The sequence below is a fragment of the Scyliorhinus canicula genome, chromosome 1 (assembly GCF_902713615.1).
Source record: "Scyliorhinus canicula chromosome 1, sScyCan1.1, whole genome shotgun sequence".
NCBI lineage: Eukaryota > Metazoa > Chordata > Chondrichthyes > Carcharhiniformes > Scyliorhinidae > Scyliorhinus > Scyliorhinus canicula.
In genome coordinates, this window is record NC_052146.1 from 16,971,277 (window position 1) to 16,989,553 (window position 18,277).

General features: G+C 44.1%; 1 protein-coding gene across 4 annotated transcripts; it reads right to left on the reverse strand.

Annotated features, from left to right (window-relative positions):
- Window positions 1-760: 760 nt before the first annotated feature.
- On the reverse strand, window positions 761-16,054 carry dgcr6 (DiGeorge syndrome critical region gene 6). Of its 4 annotated transcripts, none has more exons than XM_038813191.1 (6): window positions 15,933-16,054; window positions 12,272-12,456; window positions 10,082-10,242; window positions 8,771-8,871; window positions 5,416-5,556; window positions 761-1,988 (listed from the first exon to the last, which is right to left on the reverse strand). In XM_038813191.1, the coding sequence occupies exons 2-6, from the start codon at window positions 12,379-12,381 to the stop codon at window positions 1,917-1,919; spliced, it is 585 nt and encodes a 194-aa protein (XP_038669119.1). In that variant the 5' UTR covers window positions 12,382-12,456; window positions 15,933-16,054; the 3' UTR covers window positions 761-1,916. The 4 variants fall into 4 exon arrangements, with proteins under 4 accessions (XP_038669119.1, XP_038669037.1, XP_038668973.1 ...); XM_038813109.1 differs by having other exon boundaries at window positions 15,885-15,998; XM_038813045.1 differs by having other exon boundaries at window positions 15,771-15,982.
- Window positions 16,055-18,277: the final 2,223 nt, after the last annotated feature.

The following is an 18,277-nucleotide window of genomic DNA, read 5'->3' on the forward strand; positions in this document are numbered from 1 at the left end:
CTGGACAGCTTGTGCGGCACGGTAGCACAGTGGTTAGCACTGTTGCTTCACAGTACCTGGGAGCCGGGTTCGATTCTCACTTGGGTCACTGTGCAGAGTCTGCGTGGGTTTCTCCCTGTGTCTGTATGGGTTTCCTGGATCCGGGTGCTCCGGTTTCCTCCCACAAGTCCCGAAAGCCATGATGTTAGGTAATTTGGACAATCTGAATTCTCCCTCCGTGTACCCAAACAGGTGCTGGAATGTGGCGACGAGGGGCTTTTCACAGTAACTTCATTGCAGTGTTAATGTAAGCCTACTTGTGACACTAATAAAGATTATTATTACCAGAAACAGTGTGCAGGGGGATGGGGAAAAGGCAAAGGAATGGCACTAAGTCACGCTGCTTGTTTGGAGTGCAGCTGCAGACAAGATGGGCCAGGTTGCCTCCTTCTGCACAATAACAATTCTGTGATTCACGGATATTGCATTTCAAGTGTTCCAGGAAGAATACCTGGGAATTGAATGGTCCTGGTTCTCTGAACAAGGCACAGTGAAATACTGCTGTATCAAGTCAGATTTCTGAAATACTATATAAATCTGAGTGATTTGACTTACATTTTTGGTTACTTAAAAGAAAACATCTAAAATCAACAATAAATAGCCAATTGGACATAACCATTTCCAAACGTCTGACGTTAACAGTTTTGCCGCACATAGTAAAATAGTCATAAAAAGACACAATTACTGAACAATGATTAAAAACTGCAAAGTACAAGTAGAATGATTTTAAATAGAATTAAAAAAATATACCTTTTATTGAACAGTGTAAAAAAAAAACAAATGTGGAATGTTCAGTGATTGAAAAATGAACAGAAACATATACAAACCAAATTGAAAATACGCAACAATGACATGCTAAGATAATTTAGAATTTACATTGTGACAGTTCAGGAGCGTGGCAGCTCACTGTGCCGTCTTGACGAAGTAACCACATGTCTAACTTGTCTGCTTGTGATTTTACCTTATTTCCACCCACCAACCACCCCTGCCCCACCCACACATTGCAAGTCATTTTCTAGCTTTTTAATGAACAGATGTTCATTTTACATTAGTGTGACGCTTTAACTTCATGCTCCAGTGAAATCACAAAAGTTACCCCCCAAAAAAAGCTAAAGATTACAGTCCAAAAAGAGTGCATCATTGAGCTGTTCATTTTTTAACAACAATTGTACAACTTCTCGGGTGAATCCGCAACAACAACAAAAATAATCTGCTGGAAAAGGTCATTACAACTCTTATCGCGTCAGTGTATCATTCCCTTGCAATTGCTTTGCTTACCTTCAGCATCAAAATTCTCTGGCTATATAAACTGATGTGGCTTTGTGCATTCATTTACATGGCTCCATCTTGGTTAATATACACAAAACAAAAATACTCACAAAGGATGTACTTTAGCAAGCATAGCTCTTGATATCACTGTCACACCTTTAACAATCGCATTCAAAGATGAGTAATGCAACATCTCAGGAAGTCCTGCAAAGGTACCATGCAAGTCAAGCTTCTCCCTTTGTAAAAAACGGATTTGAGTCAAGAAGCGTGCAAGTCAAATACCCAATTTAATTTGCAGCATCGAAACCAAACTGTGGAACAGGAACAACTGCAATCGGTTTTGTGATCCACTTTTCACAGTGCATGTAGTGTACCATGACTTGACATCTAACACAATCCAGGCTGAAGCGTACAGGAACTCACTGTTCAACCAATCACAAGAGTGGATCAGTGTTTCCTGTACAAATAATACTTGACAAGCCAGAATTGTGGATTCTAAAGGTTTGTTGTTTTGCTATGTCAAATCCAGTGGCTTCTGGGAATTCCCTCGATGAACTGGACTATTCCTTCCACAGGTTCTCTGAATTAGACTCAATGACACCAATACATCAGCAACTCCCAGATACTTTCTGCTGCATTTTTAAGATCAGTTCCAGCAAGTTCATCTGTAAAGTCAGCTCCTGTAAGATAAAGGGAAATGAAACCATCTAATACTTGCACCAGTGAAAGCGTCTCTAAAAACCCAAAGGCACAATTTCTTGTCAATGATAAAGTGCCACAAATGGCAGAAATTTGCCATGCTCATTAATCCAATCTGGGATGTGGCAAGGTTTGTGGGCGGAGGCAGCTGTCAACACAATGTTTTTCAGTGCAAGAGATTGCGGACGCCCGATTTGCGCTCAACATTAATTGCACTGCAAATATTTCAATGTTTTGCACAGGTTTTGCTGAGTTCCAATGAATTATGCTAAAATTAATGCAACCTACTTTATAAAGTGGATTATAAACTTTAGCCCCAAATATAGACAAAGGGCAGCACGGTAGCACAGTGGTTAGCACTGTTGCTTCACAGCACCAGGGACCTGTGCTCGATTCCTGCTTGGGTCATTGTCTGTGCAGAGTCTGCACGTTCTCCCCGTGTCTGCGTGGGTTTCCTCCGGGTGCTCCGGACCCGAAAGACGCGCTTGTTAGGTGAATTGGACATTTTGAATTCTCCCTCTGTGTACCCGAACAGGCGCCAGAATGTGACGTCTAGGAGCTTTTCACAGTAACTTCGCTGCAGTGTTAATGGAAGCCTACTTGTGACAATAAAGATTATTATAAAGATTATCATACTCTAGATCGGGAGCACTCCCTCAACAATCACCTTCACCCGAATTCAAGGTAGCAACTTTACACAGACACTTATTTTGGGTCTGTGAAAGTGAACTATGTCTCTTCCCCCAAGGAAAGCAACGATTAAGAAATATGACCTTTCCCCAGGTAGTCTGTTAAATAATTTGTTGGCCAAGTTATAACGACCCGGATATTATAAGGGTCTTTGTGGGGGGGGGGGGGGGGGAAATCGCTCTCTTCAAAAATGCTATCTTCCCACTTTCAGAAAATAGAAGAGAGGTGGGTTCTTATACTGCATGCAGAATACTACAAGAGACGTTATACTTTACCAACCTATCTACAAGTTTATTACAGAACTATTTAACACACAATACACTTTAAAGTGGGCAAGAACATTTCAACGTTGGCGACTATAAAAGATAAACACTCAGTCTTAGTTCTAATACAGAATCCAATAACACTTTAAAATACAATATCACAGCTAATTTCAATTTATGAACACCCATCAGTTTTCAAAATAATGTTTTATCTGAATCCTCAAGTGAATCAGTTATTGAGCAGTTGGACACTAAAGTTGTCTGCTTTACGGTATCCTACCCCTCGACAAGAGGTTATGGGGCGACCTGATAGAAGTCTACAAAATTGTGAGGGGCCTAGACAGAGTGGATAGTCAGAAGCTTTTTCCCAGCGTGGAAGGGTCAATTACTAGGGGACATAGGTTTAAGGTATGAGGGGCAAAGTTTAGAGGAGATGCGCAAGTGAAGTTTTTTTCACACAGAGGGTAGTGGGTGCCTGGAACTCACTACCGGAGGAGGTGGTGAATGCAGGTACGATAGTGACGTTTAAGGGGTGCCTTGACAAATACATGAATAGGATGGGAATAGAGGAATACGGACACAGGAAGCGCTGAAGATTTTAGTTTAGATGGCCGGCATGTTTGGCACAGGCTTGGAGGGCCGGAGTGCTTGTTCCTGTTCTGTACTTTTCTTTGTTGTTTGTTATCAACTGGAGAAACCTTGAGGAGGTGCTCCGAGCGCCTTTCTATAATATTCCTGATTTTACAGAAGGAAACTGGAACCCTTCTGCCCTTCTAAACCAGAGGACATAGTTTTTTTTAGCAGCAATGGGTGTTGCCCCTTGGATCAACTCTTCCTCTTAGATGTGTCCTTATCATTCATTCTAATTTAATGGTAAAAATAAATTATTATCCATGCTGTAAAAATGGATTATTATTCATGCTGTGAGCCTGATATATGGTCATGTTCTTAAATGGTCATGTTCTTAAATATGTGCTCAACATCTTTCTTACCTCCAATTATCTCTATTTTTACAGAAGTGATTTAAAACTTTTTAGAGGCGGCACAGTGGTTAGCATTGCTGCCTCACAGCACCAGGGACCCGGGTTCAATTCCGGCTTGGGTGACTGTCTGTGTGGAGTTTGCACTTTCTCCCCATGTCTGCGTGGGTTTCTTCCGGGTGCTCCGGTTTCCTACCACAGTCCAAAGATGTTCAGGTTAGGGCGATTGGTCATGCTAAATTGCCCCTTAGTGTCCAGTGATGTGCAGGATAGGGTATGGGAATAGTGAGGGGTGGAAGAAGATCTGAGGGATCGGTGCAGACTCGATGGGCCAAATGGCCTCCTTCTGCACTGTTGGGATTCTACGAAGCGAGGAATGGATTTTCTAAAGTCTGTTTTTCTAATTTGCTGAGGTAAATTCTAAGAATAACTTTTGAATAGGGAAGGAGTGACAATTCCAAAATACAATATCCTAAATACATATGAATTCTACCTATTTATTCATGTATTTACTTCGCACTGCCCCTGTCGTACCTAATGTGGGATTTCTTGACACTGGTGTGGGCTGGCAATGTCCTCCCTAACATCAGGAAGTAAACATCCAAAAGTAGTTGGTGAACAAGATCAATCTTAACATATGTGTGATATGGGACATTTTGGGATGAAGAATAAGGAGGCCACATTCTCTGAAAAATTAAGTAGCTAAATGGGATAGAGAAACAAGAGGCATCCAGGGCTACAGGTTCAAAAATCACTTAAAAATAGTGGCACGGGTTACGATGGCCATTAAGAAAAACAAACAAAGCACTTTGGTTAATTTCTACAGGGTTAGGATTGAAAAGCAGGGAAGTTAAAATTTGTAGGTCCCTTCCATCAGGGTTTGCTCAATAGGAAAAACAAAGAGCACAAATCAAGGCTTATTTTCTCTCTTCATAACAGAGGGCCAATGGGACCAATTGCAACATTACCAGTGCCATCAACTAATCCAGCAGAATGATCCTAAACCTGGCACCTTCCAGCTCTATATAATTCAACCATTCATTGCCTAGGATAAACTAAATGGCGATAGGAAAGTAAGGTAACGCTGATAATTCTCCTTTAACAATTCAACAAAGAACATGAATATTGCACGGAAGCACACAAACACTGGTTGATTTCTTGTGGTACTGTTCATTGTGAGCCTATGGCTATGCAGCTTTGTAACATCGGTTTGTCAAGTCCTCTCAGCAGGATTGTTCATTCTGCCATTTGAGAGTCATCTTCCCATCTTCAGCTGCTACTCAAATACACAAGAACTGCCTGTATACAGATGCATATGTTTGGAGCTAAGGCTTAATCAGGTTTTGGAAGCGTAATAGTGAATGGAACTGTTTCTTTTGGTTCATTGTTTACTTTACACCAATCAGAAAAACATGCGACTCAAAGTTACAAAAAGGATTCTACTATATACTATACATATTTAGAAATAGATTCACCTGAGGGTTTGTAGTAATGTAAAATCCTGGAACACCAGCCTTCTCCAGTGTGTTCTGTTGGTCAATCACTTTCTGATCCAGCTCCAAGACTATCTTCTCATCCATCATCCTTTGCTCATCCTTAACTCTCTGCTCCAAGGTCTAGAAAAATGAAAGAAGGCTTCAGACAGCGAAGTTAAGGACGGGAGAAAAGAAAATCACTGGCACTGCTTTAAATTCATATAGATGGCAATGGAAGACGATTCTTTTAAATATACAATCAAGTCTTGTCAAGTCAAGCCTTTGTTCCTACAGTCTTAGGTGGGGGGGAAAAATCATATTTGTCTATTTCCCATTTACAATGGTCAAACTCCCTGTCAGAGATGGTGTACATTTAAAGACCGTTTACATCCCGGAAACAAGACTCTGTTCGTGACCATTTGAAACTTAAATGTTCAAATTTGACCACATGTAACCAGACAATCGGAATATGTTCAATAGAGTGCATGATTTATGAATAAGTATTTAAACCAGGCCCGTCTAATCTGCGGCAGCTTGCAAAACCCCTCCATGTCACTGGTGGAGCAGTGGTTGAAATGCCAGTAAGACAGGTGAGTGAGCTTGAAGATTTCTGCAAGGGGCTGCTCCTCCAACCACAGTCTGTTTCTCTCCCATGTTTGTTGCTGATAGGCTCATTGATGGTAATGGATTTCCTACGGTGTAAACTTGTACCTTTTTGATTTTTCAGGTAATCCAGCACCACAATACATGTGCCATTCCTTTTCTTCTTCAAATTTTTAGTGTGGCCAATCCACCTACCCTGCATATCTTTGGGTTGTGGGGGTGAGACCCACAGAGACGGGGAGAACGTGCAAACTCCACACAGACAGTGTCCTGGGGCCGGGATTGAACCAGGGGCCTCAGCGCAGTGAGGCAGCAGTGCTAACCACTGCACCACCGTGCCGCTCCTTTTCAAACTTTGCCCAGTTTTCGTGGAACACAAACGGGTCGATGCGACAAAATCCTTGAGCCATACTGCCAACTCCTGGCACCATGTAGAAGTGCTGGGTTCCAATGACTGGTGACCAATGACTTGTAACAACAATAGTTTATTCAGCAATCTAAGCAGCTCTTGCATGCATCTACTCTGCCTGCACTCCGGGGAGAACTCCCATGCTTCTGTCATGTGACTCTTTTAAGTAGCCACGTCATCACATGACCACTCGGTCTAAAGAACTAGCATTCAGGCACTGTTAGGCCTCAATTCAGGTCTTTCCTCTGCTCTCTTGCCCCCCAGCCAATTTAGTGGCCAACTAGATATTAGAGGTAAATCAGAAGTTTGGTGTCACCTTAATAATAATAACAACCGTTTATTGTCACAAGTATGAAGGTACTGTGAAAAGACCCTAGTCGCCACATTCTGCCGCCTATTCGGGTAAGCTGGTATGGGAGTTGAAGCCACGCTGCTGGCTTTGTTCTGCATCACAAACCAGCTGTCAAGGGAGCGTGTGATTTTCCACATTTCAGGGGAGCATTAAACTGTGATTTATACTATCATAGAATCAGAGAATTTACCTCCAAGGGGCCCCACACCTCCACCCTATCCCTGTAATGCAGGTTAGGTGGATTGACGTGCAGGTTAGGTGGATTGGCCATGATAAATTGTCCAAGGTGTTTTTCACAGTACCTTCATTTTTGAAGCCTACTTGTGACAATAAGCGATTTTCATTTCATTTCAAAAAGGTTAGGAGGGCAGCACGGTGGCGCAGTGGGTTAGCCCTGTTGCCTCGTGGCGCCGAGGTCCCAGGTTCGATCCCGGCTCTGGGTCACTGTCCGTGTGGAGTTTGCACATCCTCCCTGTGTTTGCGTGGGTCTCACTCCCACAATCCAAAGATGTGCAAGATCGGTGGGTTGAACAAACTAAATTGCCCCTTAATTGGAAAAAATGAATTGGGTACTCTAAATTTGTTTTAAAAAAGGAGGGGTTATTGGGTTTCAGTGATAGGGTGGAAGTAAGGGCTTAAATGAGTCGGGGCCGAATTGATGGGCCGAATGGCCTCCTTCTGCACTGTGTGTTCTCACGGCGCCGAGGATCCGGGTTCGATCCTGGCCTCGGGTCACTGACCGTGTGGAGTTGGCACATTCTCTCCATGTCTGCGTGGGTCTCATCCCCACAACCCAAAACGATGTGCAGGGTAGGTAGATTGGCCATGCTAAATTGCCCCTTAATTGAAAAACAAAAGAGAAATTTATTTAAAAGACTATGGAATGCGTCAGAAATAACTTTCAAGTTTAGTTTTTATGCTGCACCCAGGAGCATCTGGACAAGATAAGGGAGCTGTAAAAAGCAGACTTCCCAAAATAACAAAAGTCTAGGAACCAGGGAGTTGGAACAAAAGGTACATCTCAGAAAGACAGTTAAGGAAACAAAAAAAAACAAGTTGAACAAGGTCCTGTTACAGATGCTGCCAGACCTGCTGAGATTTTCCATCATTTTCTCTTTTGGTTTCTGTTCAGAAGAATTCAAGTGAAAGGCAGAGAACATGCTCCGAGTTAAAGAGACAGCTGCAAGAACCAGAGTTAAAGTGAGAAGCCAGACATTTAGGGAAATTAATCGCCTTAATATAGATTGTGAAGCAGTGGTGTTCTGTTGGCAATGCTGTGTGCCTTAGAGATTGTGTGGAAGACTGAAGGCACGTGGCAATCCGAGGTAAAGGAATGCTGAAAGGAGAGCAAAATGGGTCTTTGTCGAAGGCACCAGAGATAAAGTGTTGTGTTTTGTGAGAGTGGAGTTTGGAAAACACTCGTGGAAATTGCAGTTCCAGTGAGTTCAGGTGGCTCACAGTGTGACAAGCTTGTGTGTGGTGGTGGTAGTGGTGGAGCAAAAGAGTTGTATTGGGTGACATCTACCACTTGGTTTCAGAGTGTGGTGCGTCTGACCACAGTTGGCCTGTGTATTTACCGATAATCTTATAAGTACAAGATATATTTTGTAATCAGTGGTATCCTTAAAAATCTGGGTATAAATGTGAAGATATGGGTGAGCTGAAGGAGTATTGTATGAATGTTCAATAAATGTTTTATTATTTTGTTAAAAGTTAATCGGCAGTCCTGTGACTCTGTCTATCCATGTTGCTTAAAAAAATAAAATAAAAGTTATGATCTATTGAGCCAGGGTTCCATTCTGGGACTTTACTGTCCAACAGTAACATCTGCTGGGATCATAATATATTCCACAAAGATCACGTATAGAAACTGAATATGACTCATGAATTAGAAAAGCAAATCCCTGTTTATTGTGCTAAAACATCAAACACGAGAAGCTTGGTGAAAGGATTAAAACCATTGTAAATGCAGTTTAACTTAAATCTCTTACCTCAAGTTCCCTTTGCTGTGCTGCTCTCAGCACTGCTACGTTGTGGCTTTTGCAGTTCTGTAGTGCCTCCTTGTGTTTTCTCAGCAGTTCCTGTTTAAGGGCTTTAAGGGGAAAAAAAGCACAAATCAAATTTTCTGTAAAGAAAATATTTTATCAAGTAAGATACTGTAAACACTGTAAACGCAGGGTGGTTATTTCGTATGAACTGTGACGCCATTCTTATAACAGCATACAGAATACACAGCCAAGATCAGCTATTGGGTTGATTTGTGAAGTACATTGGGAGATTTTACAACATAAAGGTGCTCTATGATAAATATAAGCTGCTTTTGTTTTGAATTTGCACTAAATAGCCGAAAATTATTTATCTGTGTCGCATGCTCTTCATTCTCTCCCCATTCTTTCCAAATGGGAGATGCCCCCATGTCTCTGCTGTTACTGCGCTTACACTGGCCATCAACAGGGATATGGCGATGGTCTAGTGAAGGCTGCTGTGATTGAACATTCCGGTGGCACAGCATGCAGGTAATCCGAAACACTGCCAATATTTTGGTTCCATGATACAACTGTTAAACAATTAAAAATTAGTAACAGTAGTGGTTCCTGCACCACTGGCTATTTCTGTCAATAACGTTTACTTGCTGTTTAAGCGGAAACACATTTTAGAACAAGTGCATATCCCTCCTCTCATTTGAAAGAACAAAAGAAAAGTACAGCACAGGAACAGGCTCTTTCGGCCCTCCATGCTGCCCGTCTAAACTAAAATCTTCTACACTTCCGGGGTCCGTATCCTTCTATTCCCATCCTATTCATGTATTTGTCAAGATGTCCCTTAAAAGTCACTATCGTCTCTGCTTCCACCACCTCCTCCGGCAGTGAGTTCCAGGCACCGACTACCCTCTGTGTAAAAAAAAAAACTTACCTCGTACATCTCCTCTAAACCTTGCCCCTCGCACCTTAAACCTATGCCCCATAGTAATTGACCCCTCTACCCTGTGAAAAAAATCTGACTATCCACCTTGTCGAAGCCCTACATAATTTTGTAGACCTCTATCAGGTCGCCCCCTCAACCTTCGCTGTTCCAGTGAGAACAAACCGAGTTTATTCAACCGCTCCTCATAGCTAATGCCCTCCATACCAGGCAACATCCTGGCAAATCTCTCCTGCACCCTCTCTAAAGCCTCCACATCCTTCTGGTAGTGTGGCGACCAGAATTGAACACTATAATCCAAGTGTGGCCTAACTAAGGTTCTATACAGCTGTAACTGTAAAGTCTAGTTTTTTTATCTGGGACAGACACAGCAGTCCTACCTCTGTGCTCACTGTGTAATTTCAGACGCTGGTTGTAGAGGTTTTTCTCAGTCAGGTGTTGAATCTCAAGCAAACCCTGAACAATCTCAAAGACGGTGCCATCGATCAATGCCAAGGCCAGGTTACTCAGTATGTCATAGGACAAGCGCTGTTGGCATGTGCTAAAAATGGGGGAAAAAATACGATTACAAGAAAGCTACCTCTTATCAGTCAGGATCTGTGGAAAGAACAGACACGTTAACAGTAGCTGGCAGAAAGTACATATAAAAAAGGGAATTTTAGAAAAGGTCAAAGCCAAGAGGTGGGGATGGGAGTGTAGTGGAATGACCTATAAAATGCTTCATGTGAAACGTTAAATAGATAAACTGGTAGTAATGTGAGACAACGGGAAGTAAATAAAATACATTTCAGAAAATCACAATGTGTGTACTTTCCATTCCTTAACACTGTTCTATTCCTTTTTTAATACCACTCATTTGCGATTCTTTTCCAGTTCGGATTGGAAAGTTAACTCTTTAATCAAACAAGGAAACACCGGTTGTTCCAGTGTTGCGTAATGAAAAAAAATAACAAAAAGTGCCCCTTTCTAAGAGGGGCACAACTCAAAAATAAAAACTGAAACATAAACAAAGGAAGTTCAGAACCTGAAAATCATATTTCCCTATCCATCAAGCCACCTGCACTGCCCACCACTCGCAGAAGACCTCAAGTATTACCGACTTACCCCTTCTTCAGGGCCAACCCAGGCATGGACAAAACCACACAAGATAGGCAGGCAGTCAGAGTGATCATCCCAATGGGCCACATCCAAGCTGTCGATGGCCACTTCTGTTGAACTGTTCCAGGTCCTGACCAGAAATACCCCCCAACTTGCCCAACTCCCACACTGAGTGGCCAAAGCTCAGGAACGTGGGACTCGAGTGCAGCCAGGCACTGAGGAACATCTCCTTCAATTAATGAAACAGGGCTGCAACCTTTCAAATTCCATGTTGATGTGGAACACAGACTTAATCAGGCCTCAACGGTTACAGGCAGCCCGCAACTTCAAATGTAATCAAAAGTGACTTTAAAATCTGCTTGATGGAATTGCTCCATGCATCATTCTCACCAAAGGTACAGGGGCAGCTCCTGAAATTAATTTGCACCTACATCTGAACATTGGAATCAACATCGTTGCGAGCGAATATAATTCGCGAATATAATTCAATTCAAGGACACCCGTTGAGGATAGGCATGTTAAATGCCTCAATCATTCAAATTATTTCCTGAGGATGCAGCATGACCATAATGAAAAACCAATTGCACTTATATCACTCCTTCAACGACCACAGGACGTCCCAAAGTGCTTTACTGCCAATGAAGCGCAGACACTGTTGTTATGTAGGAAACACAGCAGCTAATTTGTACACAGCAAGCTCCCAGAATCATCACCGCGTTAAGGACCAGATCAATGTGGTTGATTCTTAACTGCCCCTCAAGGGCAATTAGGGATGGGCAATAAATGCTGACACAGCCTGCGACGTCCACGTCCTATGAACAAATTTAAAAAAGGACCATCTGTGGTAATGCCGATTGAGGAATAAATGTCAGGATACTTTCCCTGCTGTCCGTGTGGAGTTTGCACATTCTCCCCATGTCTGCGTGGGCTTCGCCTCAACCCAAAGATGTACAGGCTAGGTGGATTGGCCACGCTAAATTGCCCCTTAATTGGAAAAATGAATTGGGTACTCTAAATTTTTTTTTAAAGAAAAAAAAGGATACTTTCCCTCTTTTTCGAAATAGTGCCATAAGATCTCTTATGCTAGCCCGAGGATAGACAGGGCCTCAATTTAACATCTCATCTGGCTGATGGCATCGCCAACAGTGCAGTGCTTCCTCAGTACCACACTGGAGCGTCAACCTTGATTTTTGTGCTCAGGTCCTGAAGCTCAAAATAATTTAGATATATTTACAGAAACAAATGACCAAGTCCCTCCTCTGTTGGCTGATTTTTAAGGTGAAGCAGCTGAATTTTATCAATCATTTTTTTTAAATTAAAAAAAGTGTGAGGCGTTCAACTACAGATGAAAAGGGAGAGGAAGGATTTAATTGTATCGTAAAATGTGGTTCATTGTTCCGAGCTTTTCAGCAAGATTGCAGGAATAGCCTATAAATTGAATCTTGGAATGCCTAAATTCAACATTCTACTACCTTGATAAGTCTTTGACCAGGTTCTGCAGCTGAGAGAGAAGATGATAATGCTGTTCCTGCTGCTTAGCGATATCCGCTGGTTCTTCATACACCCCAATGTTTTTATTCATCTTCAAAAGGAGGTTTTAATATGAAATCCCCCCAGTAACGAGATACTTGTTCCTTTCAACTGGGATTCTCCTCTCCTAAAACAGATTTAATAATCAAATCAAATATGGCTAAAATGCAGAAAATTAAATACTTGTCTGTACAAACATTTGAAGGTAGATATTGATTACTTTTTCATTTAATATTACATATTTGCACTCTATTGTTGCCATGATACATAGAACAGAATTTATTTATTCATCCTTCCATTAGTCAGATCTTGTGTAATTACAGAGACCCAGGAGAGGAACTTACCTTTTATTGGTTGACCGGGATGTTGACTGGTATGGAGGGCATTAGCTACGAAGAGAGATTGAATAAATTCGGTTTGCTCTCACTGGAACAACGGAGGTCGAGGGGCGACCTGATAGAGGTCTACAAAATTATGAGGGGCATAGACAGAGTGGATAGTCAGAAGCTTTTTCCTAGGGTTGAAGAGTCAATTACTAGGGGATGTAGGTTTACGGTGTGAGGGCAAAGTTTAGAGGAGATGCGGGAGGGAAGTTTGTGACAGAGATAGTGGTTGCTCAACTCGTTGCCGGAGGAGGTGGTGGAAGCAGGTACGAGAGTGACATTTAAGAGGCATCTTGACAAATACATGAATACAGGGGCAGCACGGTAGCATGGTGGTTAGCATAAATGCTTCACAGCTCCAGGGTCCCAGGTTCGATTCCCGGCTGGGTCACTGTCTGTGCGGAGTCTGCACGTCCTCCCCGTGTGTGCGTGGGTTTCCTCCGGGTGCTCCGGTTTCCTCCCACAGTCCAAAGATGTGCGGGTTAGGTGGATTGGCCATGCTAAATTGCCCGTAGTGTCCTTAAAAGTAAGGTTGGGGGGGGGGGGGGGTTGTTGGGCTACGGGTATAGGGTGGATACGTGGGTTTGAGTAGGGTGATCATTGCTCGGCACAACATTGAGGGCCGAGGGGCCTGTGCTGTACTGTTCTATGTTCTAATAGGGTCGGAATAGAGGGATATGGACCCCAAAGTGTAGATGGTTTGAGGTTAGATGGGCAGCATGGTCGGCGCAGGTTTGGGGGGCTGAAGGGCCTGGTCCTGTGCTGTACATTTCTTTGTTAAAGCACCTGGCTTTCTATTTGTACTAACTTCTATCTGTGTTAAACAGCTAATGAATTAATTATCGAATCAACAATTTCACCACCACCATTTATGCCACAAGCCAACTGTGCAAAGAGAATTATAGTTGTTCCCCTTGGCTCCCAACTTCTGGAAATTAACATTAAAATACAGGATAAAAGTGAATGTTACTGAACTTCACGTCATGGCAGCATTCAATCACCAAGGAAAATTATACACAATAAAGACTGAGAGCAAGATCTACACATCAGGTTGCCAACTCTGGCTGGACATATCCCTGAAGGGTTCACTACCTGACCTCCTTTGGATTGGATTTGTTTATTGTCACGTGTACAGAGGTACAGTGAAAACAAATACATGAATAGGATCGGAATGCATGCAGCTCAAACAGATCATTCCATACATGAAAAGAAAATACATAATAGGGCAAACATAAAATACACATTGTAACTACATAACACCGGCATTGGCTGAAGCATACAGGGGTGTAGGTTAATGAGGTCAGTCCATAAGGGGGTCATTTAGGAGTCTGATAACAGCGGGGAAGAAGCTGTTTTTGAGTCTGTTCGTGCGTAGAACATAGAACATTACAGCACAGTACAGGCCCTTCGGCCCTCGATGTTGCGCCGACCTGTGAAACCACTCTAAAGCCCATCTACACTATTCCCTTATCATCCATATGTTTGTCCAATGACCATTTGAATGCCCTTAGTGTTGGCGAGTCCACTACTATTGCAGGCAGGGCATTCCACACCCTTACTACTCTCTGAGTAAAAAACCTACCTCTGACATCTGTCTACCCTATCTAATCCTCTGATCATCTTGTATGCCTCAATTAAGTCACCTCTTAACCTTCTTCTCTTTAACAAAAACAGCCTCAAGTCCCACAGCCTTCCCTCCATACCAGGCAACATCCTAGTAAATCTCCTCTGCACCCTTTCCAATGCTTCCACGTCCTTCCTATAATGCGGCGACCAGAATTGCACGCAATATTCCAAATGCGGCCGCACCAGAGTTTTGTACAGCTGCAACATGACCTCATGGCTCAGAAACTCAATTCCTCTACCAATAAAAGCTAACACACCGTACGCCTTCTTAACAACCCTCTCAACCTGGGTGGCAACTTTCAGGGATCTTTGTACATGAGCACCGAGATCTCTCTGCTCATCCACACTATCAAGAATCTTACTATTACCCCATTACTCTGTCGTCCTGTTACTCCTTCCAAAATGAATCACCTCACACTTTCCTGTTAAACTCCATTTGCCACCTCTCAGCCCAGCTCTGCAGCTTATCTATGTCCCTCTGTAACTTGTAACATCCTTCCGCACTGTCCACAACTCCATGTGTTCCCAGGCTTGTATCTCCTGCCCGATGGAAGAAGTTGAAAGAGTGAGTAAGCCGGGTGGGAGAGGTCTTTGATTACTTTACCCAGAGAGTAGTGGGGGCATGGAATGCACTGCCTGTGGTAGTAGTTGAGTCGGAAAATTTATGGACCTTCAAGCGGCTATTGGATAGGTACTTGGATTAGGGTAGAATAAGGGAGTGTAGGTTAACTTCTTAAGGGCAGCACGGTAGCATTGTGGATAGCACAATTGCTTCACAGCTCCAGGGTCCCAAGTTCGATTTCGACTTGGGTCACTGTCTGTGTGGAGTCTGCACATCCTCCCCGTGACTGCGTGGGTTTCCTCCGGGTACTCCGGTTTCCTCCCACAGTCCAAAGATGTGCAGGTTGGGTGGATTGGCCATGACAAATTGTCCAAAATTCTATGATTAACCTAGGACAAAAGTTCGGCGCAACATCGTGGGCCGAAGGGCCTGTTCTGTGCTGTATTTCTCTATCTATTACGCTGCCCGCTTTTCCCTGGCAGCGGGAGGTGTAGATGGAGTCAATGGATGGGAGGCAGGATCGTGTGTGTGTGATGGACTGGGCTGTGTACAGGACTCTCTGAAGTTTCTACCTATCTCCAAACTAATAGCTACAAGTTAATGCGTTTAAAGAATACCTTTTTTAAAGCCAAGGATGTGTTTAGCTCTCTCTCCCTAGTTTGTTTACAGCAGCCACCCTTTAATTGGCAGAAACTCCAGGGCAATCCAGGAGGGTTGGCAACCCGGATTCCGGGTTGAAATTGGCGCTGAGGATGGTCAATCCGTTCGGTGGCTGGACATAAGATGCCAACTCAACCGAACACGACCCTCCACAGATAACCCGCGTTAAACTCACTCCTCAAACAATACAACAAAAAGAGCGGGTTATACCGTAAAGAGAAAGCGGACGCTTCTTTCACACAAAACGCTGACTAGTAGTTACATCGACTGTTTTACGTTTAATAAAATTACAAAAAGAAAACTCCATAGCTAATTCAAATATACCCAGCCCATTTTAAAGCAAATCCTGCGCCAGGCCGCACGGCGAACAACCTGAACCATCGCAGCCTCGCGTCTCCCAGCCGCTGCCGCCTCCATCTTGAGTGTGGCGTCACAAACGGCTTTGGACCGCGTCTCCTCTCCGCCGCCATCTTGAGCGTGGCGTCGCCAACGGCTGGGTGGACGGCGTCTCTCCGCCGCCATTTTGAGAGTGGCGTCTCCAGCGGCTGGGAGGGGACGGCGTCACCCCGCCTCCGCCGCCATCTTGGGTGTGGCGCACTGTTAACCTATGTGACTTCTTCAGAGCTTTTTATTCACACGAGGGCAGCAGTTCATTCTCCCTGTGGTGGTCCAGTTAGACATGTTTGAGATAGGGCTGCATGTTAGCCTAGGTGTTTTGGACAAGGAACCAAGAGCTAGTGTTCAGATGAATAATGTTAGCTCAGGTTATTTTTGGTTGTACAGGTGAACGAGACACGGGTGCCTTTTGCCCCCCCCCCCCCCCCCAATTTGTGTTGGCAATTGAACCATTGGCCATCGCTTTGAGAAGTTGCAGATAAGTGGAGAGGGATAATGGAGGGGGGGGGGGGGAGGAGGAGGTTAGGGTTTTGCTTAATGCTGATGATCTTTTGTTATACATTACGGACCTGGTTCCCATGATGGGGAACATAATGGGGCTATTAAGGTGCTTTCTCCGGGTGCAAATTGAATTTGGGTAAAAACAAATGTTTTCCGGTTGCTCCGTCGGGGAAGAGGGTTAACTTGGGGGCACTGTTGTTTTGTCTGACGAGCTCTCATTTTAAATATATATTTAGCTGTTTAGCTCACTGGGCTAAATCGCTGGCTTTGAAAGCAGACCAAGGCAAGCCAGCAGCATGGTTCGTTTCCCGTAACAGCCTCCCCGAACAGGTGCCGGAATGTGGCGACTAGGGGCTTTTCACAGTAACTTCATTTGAAGCCTACTTGTGACAAGCGATTTTCATTTCATTTATATATTTTTTTAAATTTAGAGTGCCCAATTCATTTTTTCCAATTAAGGGGTGATTTATTGTGGCTAATCCACCTAGCTAGCCTGCATATCTTTTTTTTGGTTTGGGGAGGCGAAACCCACGCAAACATGGGGAGAATGTGCAAGCTCCACACGGACAGTGACCCGGGATCGAACCTGGGACCTCGGCGCCATGAGGCAACAAGGCTAACCCACTGCGTCACCGTGCTGCCCATCTCATTTTAGATACTTAGGGGTCCAGATGGCTCTGGATTGGGGGCGGCTTCAGAAGTTCTATTTTACATGTTTCGGGAGAAAGCTTAAGGCAGATTCACAGAGGTCGGACAGTCTCCCCCTGTCTCTTGCTGGGCGAGTGAATGCAATCGATGAAGTGAATATTTTGCCACGTTTTTTGTTTTTATTCCAGTGCCTACCAGTTTTTCTACCTAAGTCATCTTTGTGGTATGGAAGGTTTAATCACTTTGTTTTTCTGGGTGGGTAAGAGGACGAAGCTTCGGAAAAGGGGGACTGACAGTCTGGGGTTTGGCGCTGCTGAATCTGATGTACTAATACTGGGTGGCAAACATGGAGGAGGTGTTGGGTTGGTGCGGGCATCAGGAGGCAGTCTGGGTGAGGATGGAGGCTAGGTCGTGTCGGGACAGGGCTGCGGGCATGAGTGACGGCTCCGCTGCCGTTTGCTCCGGGAAAACCATCGGGGAATCCGGTGGTGATAGCCACATTAAAAAGTTGGAGGCAATTACTGCAGCATTTCAGGACGGAGGGGGGGGGGGATCAAAGATGACTCCTATTAGGGACAATCACATGTTTGAACAAGCTGGATTGGATCCATGTTTAGAATTTGGGAGGAGGAGGTGGCAGTGAAAGGGATTTATTCCTGGAGGAGCGGTTTGCAAGTCTGAAGGAATTAGCGGAGTACGAGTTAGTGCAGTCGGAGGGGTTCAGATATTTGCAAGTTCGGAATTTTGCTAGGAAGATTTTTCCTACCTTCTTGGTGTTGTCATCGTTGGTGGACAGGGTACTGTCATTGGAGGGGGCGGAAGAGGGAAGTACTTTGGGAATTTATGGGAAGATTCTGGCGGAGGACACAGCGATGCTGGAGGGAACGAAGGCCCAAGTGGGAGAATGTATTGGGGCAGGGACTGGAGGAGTGGATGTGGGGTGAAGCCCTGCGGAGAGTGAATGCCACCTCATGTGTGCAAGGCTTGGGGTCATACAACTAAAGGGAGTGCATCGGGCACATTTCACAAGAGCGAGGATGAGTCAATTGTTTGAGGGGGCAAAGAATAGATGTGAACGGCATAGGAGGGGCCCAGTGTTCTGGGATGTCCTAAGCTAGCGAACTTCTGAAGTTCCTTCTTCAGCACCATGTTGCCGATCGGACAAAGGGAAT

Excerpts from the sequence above, each read along its gene's own strand:
- dgcr6 (XM_038813191.1), bottom strand. The coding sequence starts at position 12,381 with ATGAATAAAAACATTGGGGTGTATGAAGAACCAGCGGATATCGCTAAG. Across the intron at positions 8,872-10,081 it reads ATTACACAGTGAGCACAGAG|CCCTTAAACAGGAACTGCTG; the intron begins GTAGGACTGCTG and ends TTCCCCTTAAAG. Across the intron at positions 5,557-8,770 it reads CACAGCAAAGGGAACTTGAG|ACCTTGGAGCAGAGAGTTAA; the intron begins GTAAGAGATTTA and ends TCATTTTTCTAG.